Genomic DNA, 22,875 nt, shown 5'->3' on the forward strand with positions numbered 1-22,875 from the left:
AATAATTAAGATTTCACTAGTATCCTAAGATTATTAATCAATGACCCAACCATTTAGAAAAAAACAACATTTTATTTACATTTATAGCATGTACTGTATGAACTACATCCTCTGGTATTAATAAATCTTTTTAATGGTCAACCTTCAAATAAGCACATCTCGATATTTTCATCAACTGAACAGCATTTGTGATATTGGACTTAGAGATGTTATTGTTAATGCTTAAACAGTTTGTAGAGAAGCAGATGTTCTCTCTCTCTCTCTCTCTCTCTCTCTCTCTCTTTCTCTCAAAAAAGGGAAAAATACCAGGATTCATCACTTCAGTTCATCATAGAAATCTAAAATGAGTTACCAATAACAAATAAACCACATTAAAAGAAAGCTTCTGTTTGATGGTGTAGATACATGGTGGAGTTCTGTGTGCATTGGTGCTCTAGCCGCAGTAACTGTAGAAAATGCTGTAGGATGTGGAAACACTCGTAGCAGGTGGAGAAACGAACAGTCCATCAGTCTTCCGAATGATCCAGCACCATTTATCTATAGTTCTAATTGACCTCACTCATTCTGTACGATACCAAGATTGCGCTCAAGGATCTCACATTCATGTTTATCAGACAAAACAAACAAACAAACAAAGCAAAAAAAAAAAAAAAACACAAGGAAACCAAATAACAAACAACAATATCACAATGGTTTACCATACTTTTAGGGAAGCAATGGTTTACCTTTAGTGCAACAAATGAATCATTAATGAAGCTTCCAAAACCATTTAATCTCTGATGGAACTGTGAGTGAAAAGTATAACCCTAGCACTGAATGTGCAGCAAGTCTTAGGAACTGTATCTGCACACTTCTACCACATGCAAGGTTTTTCTCAGTTCAACACTCCATACAGGAGTGGCAATGCATGGTCAATTAAACAAGGGCAAATATCAGATTTATTTAAAATAATGAAATAAAAATCAAAGCAAAGGGGAAATAAAAAAGAATTATTGTCTTCTCCGGCCTGTTTAGATGACTCATGATGGCCTCCTGGCGCACAACACATGGTGGGTTCTAAGTAATTGTCAGTATATTCATTACTCATCCTGGATTTCCCCTCTGTTCTTTATGGAAATGTTTTGTTTGTTGGTGGATCAAGGAAATTGACAGTCATCAGTCTATCTGTGGTTTTCTAAGCAGGGACTTTGTGTCAGAATTTTTGCTGACCAACACAAGGTCTTCACTACACCACACTGAACTTTCCAAACATCACTGTTCAGAGTCTGATGGGTTAGAGCGTCCGCACCTTTGTAAATCGGCAACCACAACTCGCATTCTTTATGGGTTAGTTATTGTACTTGGTAATTGGTTTGCTATTGAGACTTGTATCTCATTTTGAGGCTACCATTAAATTACATTCTCATTTTCACAATTGAATAAAGTAAAAAAAAAACAAACAAACAACAACAAACAGAAAAATTAAACACCTACAATTTAATTGTCAGCTGTGAGTAATATGTTGAGGAAGAATATCTCAAAATTATGATAAATCTAGTGAGATTCAAGAAAGTACTGTTAATTATAATTAACTTATATTTTTCAAATACTAAATAATTACATTGCACTCCCCCCTCTCACAAACACATCTAACAAGCAACACTGACACTTCTGTATGTATGCATGTGTGTGTGTGTGTGTGTGTGTGTGTATGTGTATGTATGTGTACATATGTGTCCTTTGCAGTGTTTGGCAGAAGCCCAATAGCAAATATGCAAGGTAAAGATTCTCCATATAAATGCAAAGGAGCTACAGGTAAGATTATATAAGCAGTTGTGCTTTTGATTGCAAAGAATGCCAATGCTGTAACTGCAGCTAAACTCAGTAAAGATTGAGTGTTTGAATGTAGTTGATCATCCTGTTATGTGACCAGTGATTTAGTATAAACACAACTAAAAAGAAAATATTCAAAACGGTCAGATCTGATGTGTCAGTTAATGACTTGTGTTTAAACCAATTTATAAATGTATGAAAGTCTTTTGAATGATTGTATGTGAAGATCTCACCTATAACTCACCTGTAGAGCTTTTCAGTTATTCCACAAATTTCTCCTATTGCATCAGCTCAAAAAAGAGACCCAACAAAAAACAAATAGAAACAACTAGAAAACAAACAAAAAGGATCTTTTCACAGTATTATTTGTATCAAGTAATTAAAGTAAAAAGAAAACATTTGAATAAATGTTTGAATAGACATCTCTTCCATATGAATACTATTGAAGGTCACATTTTAGTTTGCAACACCTCCCAGTTTTGAAAACATAGCGACCTTTTTGTGTTTGTCTAAAAATTACAATTAGATATTCATACCTAGGATATTGGGTACTTCAAATATGAACATAATCTGTACCATTCTCTGCCACAGCAGGAAAATCTAGAATATGGCCCTAGACCATAATATCAGATCCTTTTATAGGGAGTTGTAACTATCGATTCTCTTCTCTGAACCTTCTGCATTGAACCTATTGGTTTATCACATCCACTCGCACTGCGCTATTTACAGTCTTTACTCTTCAGTGGACCACAGCTTCCGCTTGCATTTCACTAGATTCTGAAGACATGTAGAAGTGAAATGTTGCAGCATGCCCACGGATGCAACAAATATGTCAGTATCATGAGTGTAACACTTTGTTCACATGAGTCAAAAACATGTTTCACCTTAAATCCACAAATAAGCGCATTGTTTTGAGTAAACCATTCATTCCCCAAATTCAAAGAAAAATACATACAAGTGGAAAAAGGATTTGAACTTCTTCTTCTTCTTTTTTTTTTATTCAGCCACTACACATATCTTTAAATAAATAATCTTCGCTTGTAAAGACACTTGTTGAAATAATACATACATCCCATTTCTCGTCGACACATCTTCCACGCTATCTTGGCCGCCACTACACGTGTGCACCCAAAACCTACAACATTGTTAGTACAGATCAACTCGTGTGGTTCGAGAGCGAGCGATTCAGATTTGTGTCTCTTGCACGTTGTCTTTCGAGCTGGCTTGGATCAGTAAAGGTTCATGCACGGAACCATGGAGGGAGCTGAAGGTGGTGGCGTGGTTGTACGCGCTCTTGTACGAGTTGTAGTGATTGTAATGGTCGTGCTCCAGCGGGGGAAGAGTCAGGTGGCTCTCCATCGCCGGGACGCCCGTCAGCTCCTCGTCTACGTTGATAATCTCGATTGTGCGCGTTGGCCCGTCGTGGTCCTGCTGGTGATGCTGCTTGCGCATCTTGTAGAAGATAATGAGCATGACGGCAGCCATGAGCGTGATGGCCACGAAGCAGCCGATGATGATCTTGGTGGTCTTCATCACCTCCTCCAGACCGTTTAGAGACCCGTCGTCGTCTATGTCGGTCACAGGGATGGTGTAGGCTTTCTCCGTGGAAATGGGGGTTCCCCTTGTGGTTGAGGAGGACACCCAGGCGAACGAAGGCTGCACTGGGGTCCTGCTCTCTCCGTCGGCCGGGGACTCTATAGTCTCAACAGTGACTGTGGTGAAGTAGGTGACACCGCTGTTGTCTACGGAGGTCACATTGAGGACAGCGGACGCTGAAATGTTCCCCAGCATGTTGCTGGCCATGCAGGTGTACGTCCCTGTGTCATGCATGGAGACACTGGTGAAGTTCAATGTTCCATCGTTTTGCACCGAGATGTGTGCCTTGGACGCCCCATGAGTCATTATAGAACCATTTGGTGTTAGCCAGCTAACTGAGGTCAGTGCACTTGTCCGACATTTGAGCTCTGCTGATGTTCCTTCAGTCACATTAAGGTCAGTGGGAGGCTCAACAATAACAGGTGCATAACACTGAAAATAGCTCTGATCCAGCTCACCGATGTAGCGCCCCTTGAGGCTTGGAGGAGAGTTACAACGGGCACAGCAGCTGGTGTTAGTGGGCACAGTCTCCCTGAGCCACCAGCTTAACCACAGGATGTCACAGTTGCAATTCCATGGATTGTGGTGCAGGTGAACTCTCTGCAGATGACGCAGAGGGGTGAAAAGGTCATGGGGCACATAGGTGAGGTTGTTGTGAGCCAGGTTAAGCTCACCTAATGAGTGCAGGTCATCAAAAGAGTTCCTCTCTATAGTCTGGATCTGGGCATGCATCATCCATAGCTTCTGGAGATGAGTGAGACCCTTAAAGGAACCAGGTTGGATCACGGTCAGTTGGTTCCCTGACATCTCCAGCTCGTCCAAACGCACCAAGGGCTTAATGTTTGGGACCTCCTTGAGGTTACACATTCCCAGGTTCAGGTAGCGGAGGTTGCTCAAGCCCTCGAAGGCCCCATCCGAGATGTAGGTGAGGCGCTTAAGCTCGCCCAAGTCCAGCCTCCGCAAGGAAGGCAGGCGGTTGAAAGCATAGGCGGGTATGCTTTCAATCGGGTTGTTCCTAAGCCACAGCTCCTTGAGCTTAGAGAGATATTCAAAAGCTCCATTTGGGATGGTGGTGAGGCGATTGTCGAAGAGCTCCAGGGTGTTGAGGCTGGTCAGCCCGTTAAAGGCGCCTATCTCGATGTTGCGAATGTGGTTCTTGCTGAGCTGCAGGATCTCCAAATGGCGTAGGTGCTTGAAGCTGTCCACTTTGATGACCTGGATAAGATTGTCCTGAAGGTTCAGATAGCGCGTGTTGGTGGAGATGCCGTCGGGGACTTCCCTGAGTCCCCTGCGCGTGCAGATCACCTTGCTAAACTGGTTGCTACAGGAGCACACGGAGGGACAGGTCTGGGCCCGTACCAGTCCGGCCACAGCAAGCAACTGCAGTGCCAACAGCAGGATGAATAAGGGGTCGAACCAGGCCCCCGTCCACCTAGGACCTCTCATCATCTGGTGCTGATGGTAAGAGGTCATCTTGTTCAACATTCATAATTCACCGTGCGCTGGTTCTCTCTCCGCTAAACGTTGTAATGAAGCAGCCTGCAGAAGAGGAAAACACGTCTGTTAGCACAACAGTGTCATGTTGCAGAGTCTCTGGGTACAATCTTTGAAAGACTGCCATTGAGATTATTGACAGTTACACAGAAAATCAAAAGTTCAGCTATTATTTCCCACATACCAAAATGACTATCACAAGTAGCTGGAATGACATTTTAGTCTCACAAGCTTAGCTCAGCCAAATATGCCATTATTGAAATCTATGAATGTGTATGTTTTCAATATTATACACAATCAAATGTCTATATGACAACCCTGAAGTGGACTTTAATGTGATAATCAGGCCTACACTAGACATATCACGTGTACAGACAGAAATGTGAAGGCATGAAATGCGCAAATGAGTTTTTCAAACTTAAAAAAATGAGCAGCGTGTCTTTTAGCAAAGACAATACGTAATAAGGTGTCAAATGCAAAAATAGCTGCATTCTAAATCACTGAATTCTGACTCAACTGCGCAAAAATGAGACATATGGAAATCCAGACACAACAGGCCTCCAGAAACGTGGACGAGGTAGCAGACAGGTCCCTGTAGGGCTGTGCTGGATAAGCGACATCTTTTCCACTGGGTTTCAGTGTTTGCACTACACAAGATGCTACAGACGCAGAGCACCATTCAAACCCACTGGAAATGTACCAGTGCTAAAGTATATACATGTAAGAACAGCTAGGTCTTCATTCTCAAGAGGGGCCTTATGGATGATCAGGTTATTATCCGTCACATGAGAATGTGCTAATGTCACTATTCCACTCTAAAAATATAGTGTGCCGATATCTGTGTGAGAGACAGAGAGAGACAGAAAGAGAGGTACAGAGAGGAAGAGATGCTGACCATGGCGAAAACATTTGGACATCTGGCACATAAGTGACTGACCCAAACACACTCCATGGTGCTAAACAAAACCGAGAATAATGTTAATCACTGGTTTGAATAAAAATGCAGAAAACAACGGTATAATTTGCACTGCATTCCAAATGCTGCATTTATGCATATGCGATCAACAGAATGGCTGCTCCATTACAGAGAAAACCTGAGGACCTCGGGGCATAAATGAAGAACAGAGTCTGTGCTAGTGGTTTTTCCCCCCCAACAGGCTTCTCATCAGTGTAACATCAGTAACACTGTTGCCTAGAATAGCAGGCCCAAAGCAATGTGGCAGTTGCATGAGCCCCAGAATTCCACCTGGTCCCGTGTGATCCACACATTTGATGTGTATCACTACACTGGGCCTACAGTGGAATAATAGCCTGGAGTGAATCCCCCCCCCCCCCCCCCCCCCCAACTTTGTATTCTTAGGATCATGTTTAAACTGGTGATAGAAAGTGTTTACTATCATCCTTTTAAGAAATATGTCCTCACTAATATAAAATCGATCATTTTTAAACCTGCTTCCCCGTAAGCCTTATGACACATTATGACACACATTCACAAACTCTTGAACATCTAGCTGACCAAAAAAGTTCATTTGAAGTTGTATCAAAATTTCTTTGAGAAACTGCATCTGAAAAAGTACCGACTTACGATTTGCACATTATCTGATAATCTAGGAGAACTCTAAAATGTAAGTGAATTAGTCACAGGGAGACTTAGATGATTAATCTCTGCATTCAGCAGGAAATGCTACTTAGCAACAGCATAACTGACTCTGCTGCAAGATGCTAAGGGGTCTTCAGAGGGACACACTCTTAATGAGGCGGCGACATAATCGGGCCACGTCCTAGTAGAAGCCTGTTTACTTAAACCAAAAATAACCAGTGAATTTATGAGGAAGATGAAGTATTCTTAGGCGCAATGATTAGTTGCTAAACAAGAGGCTATATGCTAAACAAGAGGCATGAACAATAAGTGCAGTGAATGTTAATTTACTGTAAGGTTTATTTTCCTTGTATGCATTCTTGTAAACAGTAAATATATACACATCAGAGGAGCATTGGAAACAGAAACACGGCACAACTACAGAATGGTGCTTTTCAAAGCATCCAAGTCCACCCACGGCCGCTTGATATAGAGTGTGAGACGTCTCCTGCTGCTTTACCCTCATAGCTATCTGAAGGAGCTATGGCACATTGGTATCCATAAAACTCCATTTGCACATTATTGCAGTGTTTTAGACTATGTAACAGGTGAACTAGTTTCACAGAAACCAAATTATTGTTTTTGTTGCCATATAAATGACAATACAAAGAACCTTTGACAAAAGGATTTGTGTAGAGCTTTAATCATATATAGTTTCCCAATAGAACGGAAATTCTATTCACACCGGCAGTGGTTATTCATGTTGTCGCAAATTAGGTAGTGATGCAAATGTTAAATAGCTAAGTTAAAGTAATTTGAGATTAGGATATACCATAAGTTCATTTGAACTCCTTAGTCGGCGCATGATACAGGCACAGTGGATCCCATCTGCGCGATCAGCACTTACGCATTTAATTAGGAGAGGAGAGATGAATGTCACTCTGAGCTTGTGGCATTTTTGAAAGCCCTTATTCAAAATAACTAAATGAAACAGGGCTTGGAGTGTTTTTAATAAAGCAGGCTTCTATAAAAAAACACACTCATCACCCACATGATTAGAAAGACCTACTTTGCAGTTATAGGTGCATTTTACAGGTGTACTGTCACAACCTGAAACCCATCAAGTGCACAGTAGTCGGTCAACCACCTGTGCCCCATTCGTTGCTGGTCAGATCATTGGTCCATGGCTGACTGGATAATCAGTTGGGTGGTGGATCATTTTCAACACAGCAGTGGCAGTGACATGCTAGTGGGTGCTGTATATGTAAGCATATGAGACTACAAGTGTGTCAGGGACAGCCTATAATATATATATATATATATATATATATATATATATATATATATATATATATATATATATATATATATATATATATATATATATATAAATAAAGGTGGGCGTGTGTGCGAGAGCTGTTGCTGCCTGGTACCGATGCCAAAACCTGACCGGTTCATTCATCCAATTACCTAAGAATATCTGACAGTAAAAAGCCCTATTGATCGGGCATAGGAGTGGCTGTGGAAGACAGAGTCTCTGATAAAATGGCCATACCTCCATATCAATCATCCACCACATTTAACTTCTCAATCGATGGCCAACAGGTTCTTTCCAATGAGCTCCCAGGCATCAGAAAATGTGTCATTTTTTTTATGGGAAGGCAAGGCAATGTTCTCTTAACATCTACTCTCTCCATTAGGACAACAGAACAGTGGTGGAAACCCTCTCTGGATGCACTGGAGTTGTGCAGCCTCTGCACTGAAGGAACACTGCCACTCTGCTTATGTTTGATGCTGGGATCGCTAATATAATTTGGAAGGAGTTGCATTTAGTTATTGTATAATTAGTTCGTAAAGCTGTTCAAGCAAAAACAAGCTCAAAAAATGATTCTCGTGATTAACTGGGACTTCTTCCCTCTGGGAAGTTAAAATATTCACTGGTAAATCCTGCATTAAATATCCACAATAGCAGATCATTTATCTCTGAAAGTAATTTTATGCTACACTGTGTGCCCCCCAGTTAAGAAATGTGTAATCTCCCAGGTGATTTTATCCCTTCTGTGGAGGACATGAAGACAACTTTGCAAGGACCACAGGCTATCTAGCTACAAATAGATAGATCACCAGAGACAAGGTCATGACTATTTTACTACACCTTAGCCTTTGTGACACATTAAATGCCTAGTCAATGTCTGGCCACCCAAATTTAGGTAAAAATTACTTTGACTGCAAAGCATCTTTGAAAAAAATCATTAGATACAAAATCAGACATTCTATGAACAAATGAACAATTTTATTAGAATGAATATATCACGGACTCGTGTCCTGTAAGGTTGTATCACATGAAGGCAACAAGAGACAACAGGTTAAAACCCTCACTAAACTGGCTTTATAATGTAAACATTAACCTCTATATAAGGACTCAAAAACAGACTATAGAAATGTGTTGATATGATATGGATTCTCTTCAGACAAAGCAATAGCCTAAACGTTGAGGGCTTTAGAGGAACAACATTTCATAGACACATTGACTAAACCGAGCTCAACGTACACAGCCCTGAAGTGTGATTGCCTTTTTTTCCTGCCCTAGAACTACAAAAGGACAAACAACATACAACAGTGAGTTCTCGGGAGACGTTCCGCTGGCTCCTCGGGGCCTAGAAACAATGGCATACAGAGAGGTTTGGCTCATAGGCAGTGTGCCAAGGTCTTTACTTAAATGGGGGGAGTGTGCGTCAGCCAAAGACGAGGCTTTACAAATGGAAGACCTCATTAGAATTTACAAAGGCTGAAACGCTGTATAAGTCCATGGCATGTTCACCTTGAGTAGACAGTAACATTAAACAAAGGGCTTAAAGGGCCATTTCATGGTGGAAATGTCTCATTTACGAGAAATGGTTGTAGTCAGTAGTATATCAGTGTCAAACACAACCATTGGTTTCAAAAAATGACAATTCCAAGTGAAAGGATTTATTTTGATTCCAGGAAATCCGTATACAACCAAAATGATGTTTTGTAATCCAAAGAATGTTTGTGATCCATGATTATTAACAGACAAATCATGAAATTCATTCTAAATCCAGGTTGTGAAGAGGGCAAAGGTGAATTGCCTGACTTGCAGTTTTCTTTCAAACAAATGAGATGGCCCTGATTTCCCTTACTCAGCTCTGGGATGAGAAATTATGTCATATATTTTTTTTGATACATAGGCCTACAACATATACAAAGATGAGCAACTCACAAAATGTCTGGGCTACCATTCCATATATGTAAAAGTCAATAGTTTGTCTTTTAGAAACACTCTTCAGGCTGTTTAGTTAGGGGAAATGGGTACAAATCACAAGAGAAATCCAAATTCCCAAAGCCACTGAACACTTTTCCTGTGCAGGAAGTAGAACTGTCCCATAAACTAGTTGAGTGTGAAGCTCAAACTAATCAGCACAGTCATCAGATTGTCCTAAACTAACTTATGCTGCCTACATTATCATAATGACACTGATAAATAACTTAATTAAGTTGGCACAATCATGCAGCTCCACTCCCCCCTGGTTTGGCTGTGTCTGGTGGCGTGGGTGGATTAGATTTCAGGGAGAGCCAGTTGCCCTGTCCTAATGTTTCTGCTGAAAACCAAGTGCTGCCTGTGCTTATCAATATGCAGTAACTGTGCGAGTTCGGCAGAGCCTCAGGTGAACGCACAATTCAAACACAAGGGATGCTGATTATGGCAGGTGCTGTCTGTGTAAAGGATTTGGGATCGCCAACTGCATCAGAAACGCAAATCGATCAAGCCAGTCAATCCGATTCATTGCATTGTTGTGTTCATGTTTGCCAGCATCTGGTTACAGAATCATTTTGATAATTATATAAAAGCAGCATCACAAACCACATCGATAATGTAATGTGACATTTTTATACTGTGACGTGCACCCTTCAGCTGGACAAAACAACATAGCATATTAAATTATTCAAATGATGTCATGTGACTTGATAAGTATAAGAGACATGAAAACTGCCTTTAAGAGAAACGAGTTGTGGCAAATTAAATGGGGGCCTTTTATGCTTCATTTTTTTGTGTGGATTTGATAATGTACTTCATCAAATTTTGAAACAGCTATTAATCTCCAGTTACCTAGGCAGTAATACTTGCATTAATACACTTTAATGTAGTTTAGCTCTAAAACAAAAATTGGCTGCACGTTTATTGGGTCTCTAATTTTCATTAGTACAGCTGTGTCCAATCCACTGCAGAGTGGCTTTCAGCATCCAAAGACATAAATACAGATCTCCTACATCTGGTTAATTCATTGTTACTTTCTTTAAGATGATTAAATAACGATAATGTTAACAACACTGGCTGAATCTACTTAATTAATTTAGCCACCTCTTTCTAACGAGCAAGAAGGCCAAATGATACAATTATGATACAAAAACATTCATACATTCATTTATTGTTAGAGCACAATACCTAGTGGTTGCTACTGTCAAAATGAGACACATATGATCAAGTCTGCCCATATTAGACCACCCCACATTAAATATTTTATGCGTAATCATTAAATAATCAGATCCTGCTGAGGGGCAGTACTGACTAAGACTGACCTGAGACCAGTCACTGAGCCATCACGCCCAGCCCACAGACATCTCGGTCAAGAGGAAGTGTGGGGGAACGCTGCTGTATCCCCACGTTAACCCCACGCTCATTTCAGAGTCAGACAAAGTGTGGGGAAAGATGCCAGTGCTGGGGTAATTTATTGGCGGTGGGTTGGCGTGCCCCCGTGTTTCGGGACTGTGTGAAGCCCTTGTTAGCGAAAATATTGGTGCACTTTTAAACTGTCGGCACCTCTGCCAAAACCGCAGCCCACAGCACTGCGGCAGGTGAGGATAAAATGTGGATTAGCGAGCGTTCAATCTCCTGCTCTGTCCTGCGCATCCTGGAGAGGCAGTAACGGAGTGAAATTAAACACGCGCACGTACAGCAGTATGGAAGCGGTAAACACGGCGGTTGAAAGCTCCCATCTCCAAATGAATGCTGGTGCGGTTGCCGCACATTGAAATTCCCATCAAGTTATTCTGAGCACAGCGTGTTGGGAAAGGCAAGGACTTCATCAGATTTGCCACTCATATAACGCCATTAGTCATCTTCATAACAATGGACCTTAACACCATTGTAGCAGATAATCTGTCCATGGGGAAGTGTTTGTCAGCACGATGGGCTGCTCCTCTAACACAACCTAGGGAGAAAATCTATACCGTAATGGGGAAAGGAGTTGAGGAAGAATACAATTACTAGACAGAAGTGCTGCAGCGACTGCATAGCCAACAGCCCACCTTTCCAGTCCTACACGGCCTGGGCGGGGGATTCTAGCATGTTCTTCTTGTACCATGGTTGAATTTTTAGCAACGCATTCACACCCGCCATTATTTGTAGGACCGGCCAACACAAAGGAGCCGGAAAACATTATTCCCCGGCACAACAAATCACCGCTGGGGCAGAACGGCGACAGACCAGGCGCGTGCGGTTAAAACACTTATTGTTTCCCCTCCTCCTTCCCAGTGGAAATAGTCACAAAGCCAAGGCACATCTCATCTCCAGGAGTGGCAGAGCACGACAGGCTCTTCATCTAGACTATCTGAGTAAAGAGTGATCACTCCCTGGCTCGGTTTCCTTCAGCACACTTCCATCTTCGGATGCTGACCCGAGTGCTGACCAGGCTAACAGACCACAAAAGGACACAGCCATCTTAAAGCTTGGAGCAGGCTTAATTCAGCCTGGCGCGGGCCCGGAGCCACCAGAGTTCTATGTCTACAGCAAATACACAATTCAAAATAAAAGACTTCAAAGACAACATGGTGCGAAGGCACCATGCCATGTGACTTTTACATTTTAGATAAAGTGTTGCATCTGTAAAATGGTTATGAATTATGCGCTGTGTTTTCATTCACAAAACCTTAGAAGAAAACTGTACAGATTCACCACATGGTTCCAGCAGCACGCAGAGACAAAGCAGTAATGAACATTTATCAGAAGCGAATCACGGCTATCTACGGCATATTGCAATGCTGAATTTTCAATTGGATCCCGTTTGCAGCCAACAAAGATTAGAACATTGATCACTGTGAACACAGCTCCCCAATCCTTTATTACCCGCTTGGTTCATTTGCAAGTGCAGCAAGGAGACTTGAATAAAATCCCCTAAAGGTGGTCCCCATAAACAGCTCAGACATACGGACAGCACCGTCAATAGCTTCAGCATCTGCTTGGTGCCTGCATGATGAGTTGGGGAGGGACATCGCAAAGTGAGCTGTGCTTAAGCGTTATCGTAAAAACCCACGCCATTGGCTGCTGCTGTGAAAGAGAAGGCCTTGCCCTTTCAAGTTGCTGTGTTTCTAATTCTGCAAATGGACCCCACATTGTGTCCAGACTGTTGCACAGCAGTGGTGACTCAGTACTCTATATACACGCACTAACCCCCTACTACCCCCCCCCCCCCCCCCCCCCCCCCAAACCACAATCCTCCCCAACACATACATACACACATGCGCGGGCGCATACAGACAGCTTGCTTAGGAATAATTCATGGTTTTGCACAAGAGCCACTGTAGCCACATTTAAATGCTTGCAAAAGCAAATTGATACAGACGACATTTATGATATCGGCATTAAAAATAAGCATGTTTTAATAACGGCAGTATACAACTAAGCGCATTTTAAAATTAAAACCAAATGTATTTTTTTAATCACACTGAGCCAGGCAATCATAGGTTGCTCTGGCAACCAAACTATGGTGTTATAGTGAACCTGCACGAACAGTCCCATTTCCAATACATCAAAGGGAAGAATGCTTAAAGCGCACAACGCTCCACTTTCTCATGGACACACTCAAGTCCCTCGTGTCCATGTGAGCAAGCCTGCACACAAACAAACACACACACACACACACACACACACACACAGAGCACATCTGACCTTCCATTCCTTTGCAGATCTCCAATGTCTCCATGTCAAACTGAGCAGTGCCGTCTAAGGTTTTTTTTTTTTACCATTAGGTCCGTCTCTGACAAAGCATGAAAACAAACACTGAAGTATATTTACTCGGTTCTACTTAAGCTGCTAGATTTCAGTCAAGGTAACGTTAGCTCTGGAAAGAGGGCAGGACTGAAAGACTGAAAGCACTGCATTAAAAGTCAGAGCGCATGAGTGTGTGGAGCTGCATTCATTATTCATTAGGTAAGTCACTATGCATAGTAATTAAGCGCAAAATCTAAAACAGAAATTACTTCTGTAGATGACTATTGAGCCGCTGTAGCATATTCTCGTTAGATTCACAAAGAAGACCTATGGAATTGAACAGGGGCGAGCATGATTTAGGCACAGAAAAAAAAAAAAACATATGACATCTATATAAAAAAATGTCACAATGTCCACACCATTATAAGCAGCGCTGACAAGCAACGGGTTGCCATGAGAACTTTGTGTAGCTGTGTATGGGTTTCGTCTACAATAATGAAGAGCCCAGCGCCACCAGGAGAATGGAAAGGTGGGACAGAGGGATGGCCCGACCCTCCTGCGCATGCGCAAATCAGGGAGCCACCACCAGCGTGGCGCAGCGCCGTCACGCTCAGGCCCGCATACAGATTCCCAGAGATTCTCCGCTGTTCAAAGGTACTGACACGCTTCGGTGGCGTGGAGGCAGCCAGCTTCGAGCCCAGCCAAGTACCCCCTTAAGGGCAATTAATGCAGGACAGGCTATTTTACTCATCAGGCACCACGATCTGTTTAATCGGAGACCGCGTTTGTGATCGCTACTCGTTATCGCGCCAGCTTGTCAGTACATCGAGCGGTCCTGCGGAGAGGGCCCGGTATTGGGTGCACACCGGGCCCTCCGACGGGTCCACCCAGGCGTGGGCTTAAGCTTTTATCCGACCGGAAGCTGATCTGTAGGACCGAGATGTAGCTCCACTCGCGGGCCGATCGTTCACGCCACGTGTGCGACACGCGAAACAAAGCAAAACACGAATTAAAACGCAAGCCTCTTGTTTTACCAGCGCTAAGCGATTACACTCCCGCCCAGCGACGTGCTGAAGGAGCCTGATACCGTCTCGCCTCGCCGATGTTTTGCTCCGATGGCAAAACAGCACAAACTCATTCTGTTCCGTTGTGTGTGTTTTTTTTTTTTTTTTTTCATTTTCTCGCCTCCGCGCCGATATTCGCCACGCCCACGTGTTGCTGGGGGCTGCGGGTATTTTTCACAGTTCAAAACAAATATGTCTGGCTAGTCATTAGCCTTAATGACTGTATAGCACAGACAATTCAACGAAGAGACGAAAAGAGGCAGACCGCGGTAACCATCACTTTTCTATGCTTACGATGACAATAGGAGCAGTTGTGGCCTCAGAGCTATAATCTCGCTGTGGCCATATAGTCTCCTCAGTCATTAGTATTGACTCTGCATGAAGCCAGGCCAATTGAAGTACTCTGCAGCTGACAGAGTAGCACACATAAATCCAGTGTGTATGGGGCCTCAGACCAGCTCTCTGTGGAGGGCAGTGCATCACATTTATTCACCCTGCTTGCACGGACTTTGCATATTCTAAATTACTGCCTTTTTTCCTCCACCACTGACAAAATCACATATTTTCTGGGAATATATATGTATTTCAGGAAATAAATTAACAAGAGCATGTAGTAGTAACTGCTCCGTGACGGTCTATGGACGACAATGGCTTTATGGCTCTCCACTGGAATATTAGGGGCTGGAGTTTGTTGTTTGCATCCTGCGTTACTCAGATGTAGGAAAAATGACGATGGCTCCCTTTGGTATTGTGGATTAAGTACAACCCTCATCATTGTCTTGAGCAGCAGCATGTATTCCAGGCACCCTCTGATATAAGAGCCTCTAAAGCACGCGTCGCTTTGACACCCTTCTGTTTGAGAATTCAGGCCAACTGATCTTAGAAGCTTGAAAAAGCCACCTGCCCTCCAGTTTCCCTCCAATCTCAGAAATATGCTGAGAGAGAAGGGACTGATGTCCACGGGAGGGGTTTGGAGAGGGGTTCCAAAATAATGAGCAACCCAGATTTATACTGCATGCGCTGTGCCTGCAATGACAAATACGTAGCGCAATCATGGCAAATCAATATTCACGATCCGGGCTTAGACGTGAACAACTCCCTCTCCGTCTTTGAAGACTAATCTTGACAAATATTACAATTTACACTGTTTGGGTCATTAGTGGGATATGGTGATGATTGAAGCTTCCTAAATTAACAATCAACAGACAGTGTATCACTTCAGAGTTTCAAGGCGACATGGGCCGTAACTCTGATTAAAATGTGAGAGCAGCGTGTTCCGAAACCGCAGATACATTTATTACGGTCACCAAGGCCCAGTGGAGCAACACAGCCAATAACCATTTGTTGTCAAAATGAGACGTTTGCCTAATAAGCCGCTGTGAGAAGGCACACGTGTCTAAGTTTGGGAGCCTTCTAAACAGATGAACTTTCGCCAGTTTTCGCCTGTATGCTTGTGCGTGTGTGAAATACTTTGGACATCCTCCAGCATGCCATATGCCCCTCAGACAGGGTTTTCCAGAGCATCCACGCATGCCGTCGGACATCTGCTCTGGGACTTCAACTACTGCAGCCTGTTCAGACTTTCGCTCATCTGCCATCATTTGGGCGCCATCCCATCCCCCCAATGCTCAAAAGTTCCCGCTTGGTCTGTGCCGGTCGCCATTTGCTAATGTACTGCACATTAGGTGATCTTCTCAGTGAAATTACACAAGAAAAACGCATTTGGAGATTAATATCATTGATCCAGATCCAGGAAAAGATGTAGTGAATCAGACTAGCATTACAGAGATAGAGAAGTGAAAACCACAGGCAGAACATAAGAGTTATGAAGAGCCACATCGATCAGATGGGTATCTGGTGCAGAATCCAGACGTAATCTTTGTCATTATTACTGAGGGTATTTGGGGGGGAAAGCATGGTGTATTGTTACATTAATGAGTGAAATAAAACCATGAATAATACCACACAGAAAGTATCTAGACTACCAACAGTATTTACAACTAACAAACCTAGACACAGAGTGGAGGCCCTGTGGTACCTGCGATTAAATCATCCTGGGCAGTAGATCAGAGGTAAGAATGGCTGATTACCAAAAGCAAAAGCCAAAAGCAGCAACACCCTCACGTGGGACTCTACTGCACTCCCTTGATAAAAACCTCGTGACAAATATCAGCAATTTGCATCACCCATTTTGGCTAAAATCAGACCCTTTTATGTGCCGACTGTTCACAAGCGTTAGTTCAGGTTTTTTTTTTTTAGTTCTGTTTTTTTGTCACGTTTTTTTCTTATCCAGAGTTCTAATTTTTCCTCAGTCCAGTTATCAGTTTTGAATTAGCTCTTACAATAAGAGTTTCTTGATGCCGTCTATACATTTAGACAAGCTTTCTTTTCTGAATAAGCTATTTTGGTTTTTTAATGCTGTTGTGCTTAAGCTATAGCTTATTGTTAAGTGTCTTCTTATCACACATAATACTGTTCATATGTTGCTCAGGACAAACAATTTGTCTTCAATAGCCAGAGACACACAATAGCTGTGCATCGCCATCAATGGTGATGGCTGTAGTGATTTCACATCACCTCGACCAAAACGAAAGAATCCCAAAATGGCCAACAAGCGCAAGAGACCAGAATTCAATGTTTCATTATGCTTCACAACAGCTGACACAAGCATGGCTGCATCCAGCAAGGACGAGGCGTTGTGGATTCGGCACTCATGGTTCACAAGTCAAGTATTTTACCTGGAGAGGAACACAGGCTTTTTCTGCCACTTAAAATTCCTCTGGCATGCTGCTGTTGCTTTATATTCCGGTGGGGAGTGGGGGATATGGAAACTACAAGATTAATAAAGGACCATCACTTTTTTTTAATGCAATGAACAGAGAGCTAGGCTGGTCGATCGGCAGACTCTTGAATCCACTGCCGGGTTTACTTTCTCTCCGTCTATGGCATTACCCTTGCTGAGCTGAAGAATAAGCTACCTGGAGGTTGTAAATATTTACATATATTCTGCACCGCAGGAAATTGCAGCAGTGAATTTGTAAAATGAAACAACCCCATTCGTACTCACATTTTTGCATTTCTATTAAGTCTTTGTACACAATAACCACAAGGTCTGTTTCTGTACAACTGTAATGTGTCCATGCAGTGTGAGAACTCCATACCTGACCCACATTAGAAAAGGACTTCATGTAGCATCAGGTCAAGTAGGACCGTTTCACTGCTCCACTTTCATTTAAATGGCAGGCATTACTTAGGTTAATGGGTGCAATATTGGCTAAATGTTCAGAGACACACCCTCCTTGCTTTGGGGGAACTTAATTTAGCACATTAGGGCCCATCGTTGCCGTGGACCTCTGCTAAACCTCATTCTTCGGAGTGGTTTCGGAGGGAATGCTGTCAATCAAAAACGTACTGTGGTAAAGGTTTGTAGTTCACTGCCAATAGTTGAGGACTGAACTCAGGTGATCATCTGACTGAAAGAAAATGGAGCGTGTTCCTCTGAAATGTTTTTGACTATCAATATTAACCAAACCTCCATAAATTGCTCAGTGTTATTATTTTAGCAACAGTTTTGCTAACACAGATTACAGCTGCAGTCCTGAAAAGGACTGTCGGTGAAGAATTAGGACAGGGTGATTTTGCTCTGGTCTAGGTAGGACAGAACCATCTTTATTGGTGATGTGATTTAACAGTGGTGAAGATGATAATGAAAGTGTTATATCAACCACAATGCATGGTTTAAATTCTATAAGCAAAGGCTATGGCTACAAGGACAATTAATATGAACTGAATTGTGTAGTACCACATCTGTACCATAGCAATCATGACCCAAAGGCAAACACAATACAGGAAATTATCATCCCACACCCCAATTTACCATTTACTGTGTCATACTGGAGTGTAATTTAAACCTCCACACCCCATAGCTATGCAGCAAAGCTGATCCATGTGAGTGAATGTATTGTCTAAATGTGATTACGCTTTAAATTTTTTGTGTATTGCTTTTCTCTTATCCAAATTCTGATATTTGCCCCATTCATTTAAGCTGGATAAGATGATTATGGACCAGAATGCAAAGAACTAAACAGAGCAGCTGTCAAGCAATTTCTGTGAAAAGCACAATGGCTCTGGCATTAATAAGATAATAAGAGATAGTCTTTCTGTCTGTAAAAACTATGATTTTAGCACTTAATCATTCTACACCTCATATTAAGGGGTATGTAGAATCATGCTTAGATAATCACATTTAGGACAGACTAAGCCATGGGCTTTGGATCCTTCCATAAATGCACTTGCTTGGTTGTCTCTAGAATCATATGGACAAGTGTAAAATTATAATTAAAACAACATGTTGGCCCTATTATACGCTTTGAATATGTAAATACAGAAAATGTTTACAATTCAGAAATTATAGCGCTTGAATTAAGGCAGAACCATCTATATCACAGTGTTTAAATGCAGGTGAATGCATTGTAGCATTTCAGATTGTGCTAGTAACAGATCTTTGTGTATTGTGACAGTAACAGATCTTTTTACATTATGATAGTAACAGATCTGTTCTGGGAGAGATGATGTATATATTTAGCACATCATTTCAGAACCTGGAATAGACAAGAACAGTACCAATTAAATGCAATTATCTCAGCTGACTCTATTCGCTTGATATCCCTACAAGCAGGCAATGAAATAAACGGTGTTTTCCAGACACGTATTAAACCCTAATCATGACTTACATGGATTTTAAAGGAAGAATCCCCATTTATTTAGTCAATCTCTAGGCTTAATGTGGATCTAACTGTCTTGTGATGTCCATCTTGTCTAATGGTCTAACATGCGGAAGCCAGTGTTTTCAGTACCTTTTCAGGAAAGACAGCTCCTGTCAAACTGTTCATGCCCAAACAGTATTAGGAAAGCAACAACCCACTACCATGAATCATCCCCTCAAATTACACAATCTTCCTCAAGTGCCAGTGTGCAGCCTAGACTTTCGCGTTGTGTGTCAGGAATGCAAATAATACACAGAGCTCACCCTGTCACCTGGCTACACTCCAGATAGTTCCGGGGGCCTCAGAGGGTTAAACGATGAAGAAACACTGCACAGCGCCGTGTGAGCTGCCACCCATTGCTGGGTTTTTTTTCAGAGTCACAAATGTAGAGGAGATGGGATAACGTGCCCAGGGATGTGATCCACGGTGCGGCTGTATGAGTAACAAACTCAGCACAGGCTGCACTCCGCATGCCTTTTATATCATTTACTGTTTGCATGCGGTAAGGATGAGGTGTCAAGAGTACAACACACACACACAGTGCCTCTTTTCCTCCTGCGTCTTCGCAAAAGCCTACACATGTGAGCAGAATATGAATGACCCAACGCCATATTCTAGCAAAAGTAACGCTAAGTGGAGCAACAGAGGAGGAGGGTGGAGGTGGTGGGGTCCAAATTCTACAAGCACACTGTCGCACTACGAATGTCAATCAACCTCCATGTCTTCGTGTTTACACTGATTTAGATAGATAGATAGATAGATAGATAGATAGATAGATAGATAGATAGATAGATAGATAGATAGATAGATAGATGGATGGATGGATGGATGGATGGATGGATGGATGACGGACGGACGGATGAAGCACGGATGCATTTGAATGAAACTCAGAATTAACAAAAAATATATATACAACATCGGTGGGATAACGGTGAGACTAATGTACGACGGTTCGAAAACAGCTACTTACACATTTTTAATGAGAGCTGCAAACGACGGCGCTATACATGGATGATCCGCTGCAGCCTCGTCAACCTGAAGTTAATGTAAAATCCATGCACGATTTACCGAGATGTCGGGGCAGCCGCTTTTTTACAACAGTCGGACAGCCTTTGATAAGCAAGCAGGTGTAAAGAAATCCCAATAATAAATGTTGAATAAATCTGTCACCGTCTTGCTGAAAACGTAACGCAGCCTGGCAGCCACATCCAAAGACACCACCGGTGTTCTCAACAGCCTCGCTGTGCCGTTATTCCGATGGAAAAAAACATCCAGCAGTTATTTGAAAGGTCCCATTGTATCAGAAAATCGGGAAAATAGAAGCTTTAAAAACCGATGCACCGTTTCTCAACCGTGACGGCAATCCATAAATGAAATATAAGGTGGTGATCTCGTCGATGTTCAGTGTCTTACAGCGTCGCCTCGCAGCTCCAGTAAAGACTTTTTATCATGCCGTAACTCGCTCCTTCAACACTGCAGGCTATGAAGACTATGAGCCATTTCTTAAAAAAATGTTGACTGCAGATTATTCGCAGATTATTTGCTTTCACTGAATAGAAAATGTAAAAATCCCGATAATTACGCACGTTTCCTTGAGCTGAAGAAGCAGCGTAGGCGAAATAACGCGACGCTCACGACTCCAACTTCGCCGGTGCTGATCCAGAACCGCACCGACTCATCTCCAAACATCAGTGGCTACATTCAAACTGAGATCATTTGGCGCTGGAGCTTCTCCCACCCACACCAAAGACTACCTACTTCTACTAGCCTGCGCAGAACACGTCGGCTAGCTGTAGCTTAAAAATACCACTAAAGATAAATGAAGACGACGGTGAAATCGCAATGCAGCCGCACGTTGAAACGGAGAAGAACCCAGCGCAGACAGTCGGAGACAGGCTATAGTTTAGGTCTTAACATCTGCGGTATTTCTTGAAGCCACAAGCGGTATTTCTGCTCCCGGTTTGGTAGGCTACATTCTGGCTCAAAAATCAGACCACATACTGCACATTTGTTTGGCACGGGTTCTGTGAAATCAGGCGAAATAAGTTCTGCAAACCTTTCCTGCTGACCTTTCCTGTCAAGACGAAAGGTCTTGCATAGGTGAAATGTATACATTTAAGCTAACTTTATTAATTGCTGCGCGCGCGCGCGCGTGTGTGTGTGTGTGTGTGTGTGTGCGCGCGCGCGCGCTAATGGGCATCTTTCCTCTTTTTTTACACTTAATAAGATGGACACAATGATGTAGGATTGCCACCTACCGGCATTGCCACCGTTATTCTACAATCTGCTTAAACAGAATTACAATCACAGATGTCTTTGGGTGCAGAACAGAAGCACTGTACATCACCTTACTTACTTTACTGATTTACATGTGTAAAGGAAAAATGTTTTTGGTAACTTGTTTAGCCTCAAAGCCTCCACAGGGTAATGTATAGTGTGATGGTAACACTGCAACAGCATAGGCAAAGAGGCACTGATCTTTTTTGAAAATCTCAAGGAAATATCAGCATACAGATGGCAATGAAAATTAAACAGCTCATGTCAGCTTGTTTACACCAGTGAACAAAAATATTTTGTGTGACGACCCTATTAGACTGAACGTGCACCAGTTCATTCAGCAAAAGTAGGGCACTTTGTTCACTGGATATAGTGAACACTTTATTTCCAGTGGAAAACAAAACGCTGACCGTGCTTTCTCCATTATTTACTAAGGGAACATTCTTCACATGCTTAAAGGAATATGTGGTAGGAATGAAACAGCAAAAAAAGTTTCATAATCAGGCAGAGGACATTTCTTGGATCATACTTTGGCTGATTAAGCGTAACGCATGGCCTACATAGTTAAAGAATACTGAGGAAAAGCTTCTGGAACATTTCTGTGCTTCAGAATGTAGACTGGTTGCAGGAGGAGTGTTTCCTCACACGAGTTGGAGTTGTGTTGAAAGGCATTGTGTTCTCTGTGGGATAGGTCTTGTTGAGTTCACACATGCAGCTCAGTCTTTGCTCTCAGCGTGGGCCTGATCTTATGGATTTTTTTTTCTTTTGGGGGAGCCATTTAATATTTAAGCATACAGGGGAAAAAACAAGACCAGTGGGACAGCTGTGTTAATAATTGAAAGACAGTCCTAGCAGTTTTAGAAACTGTCAGCTACTGCTTTTCTTTTCAACTCTTAAAGTTTGCCCCTAAAAAGTTGTCAGGTTTTTCTAGGCAAGCCAGGGGCTTCAGACCTGCAGAGTGGGTGAAACGTGTAGTGAATGGCCGAAGCAGTGCTCACGCAGGCCAGTGCGGTGCTCACGCGGGCCAGTGTGGTGCCAGGCAGGCGCCGGCCGAGACTGGGACCGTCAAGGACCATCACACAGGAAGCCACATCACATGCAGCTCAGTCAGGGCCTCTGGAGAGTCCAGGGATGGATGACTAGCTTAAGTATCGTTCATCCACACACCCATCAAGCCAGTCGTCTAGCCAGCCAGCACGTCTGCTTTTTAGGTGCCATCCAGTTTTTTTTTTTTTTTTGCTGACTAACTTTAAGTAAAAAAAATTTTTTTACCTTAAT

At 42.5% G+C, this 22,875-nt stretch overlaps 1 protein-coding gene across 2 annotated transcripts; it reads right to left on the reverse strand.

The window, feature by feature from the left end:
* Positions 1-21,435, reverse strand: lrrc4cb (leucine rich repeat containing 4C, genome duplicate b). 2 transcript variants are annotated; one of them, XM_076997545.1, is made up of 2 exons: positions 20,291-21,435; positions 1-4,947 (listed from the first exon to the last, which is right to left on the reverse strand). In XM_076997545.1, the coding sequence occupies exon 2, from the start codon at positions 4,891-4,893 to the stop codon at positions 2,998-3,000; it is 1,896 nt and encodes a 631-aa protein (XP_076853660.1). In that variant the 5' UTR covers positions 4,894-4,947; positions 20,291-21,435; the 3' UTR covers positions 1-2,997. The 2 variants fall into 2 exon arrangements, with proteins under 2 accessions (XP_076853660.1, XP_076853661.1); XM_076997546.1 differs by lacking the exon at positions 20,291-21,435 and adding an exon at positions 5,798-5,921.
* Between the last annotated feature and the right edge of the window lie 1,440 nt (positions 21,436-22,875).

Source organism: Brachyhypopomus gauderio, chromosome 1 (assembly GCF_052324685.1).
Source record: "Brachyhypopomus gauderio isolate BG-103 chromosome 1, BGAUD_0.2, whole genome shotgun sequence".
Lineage (NCBI taxonomy): Eukaryota > Metazoa > Chordata > Actinopteri > Gymnotiformes > Hypopomidae > Brachyhypopomus > Brachyhypopomus gauderio.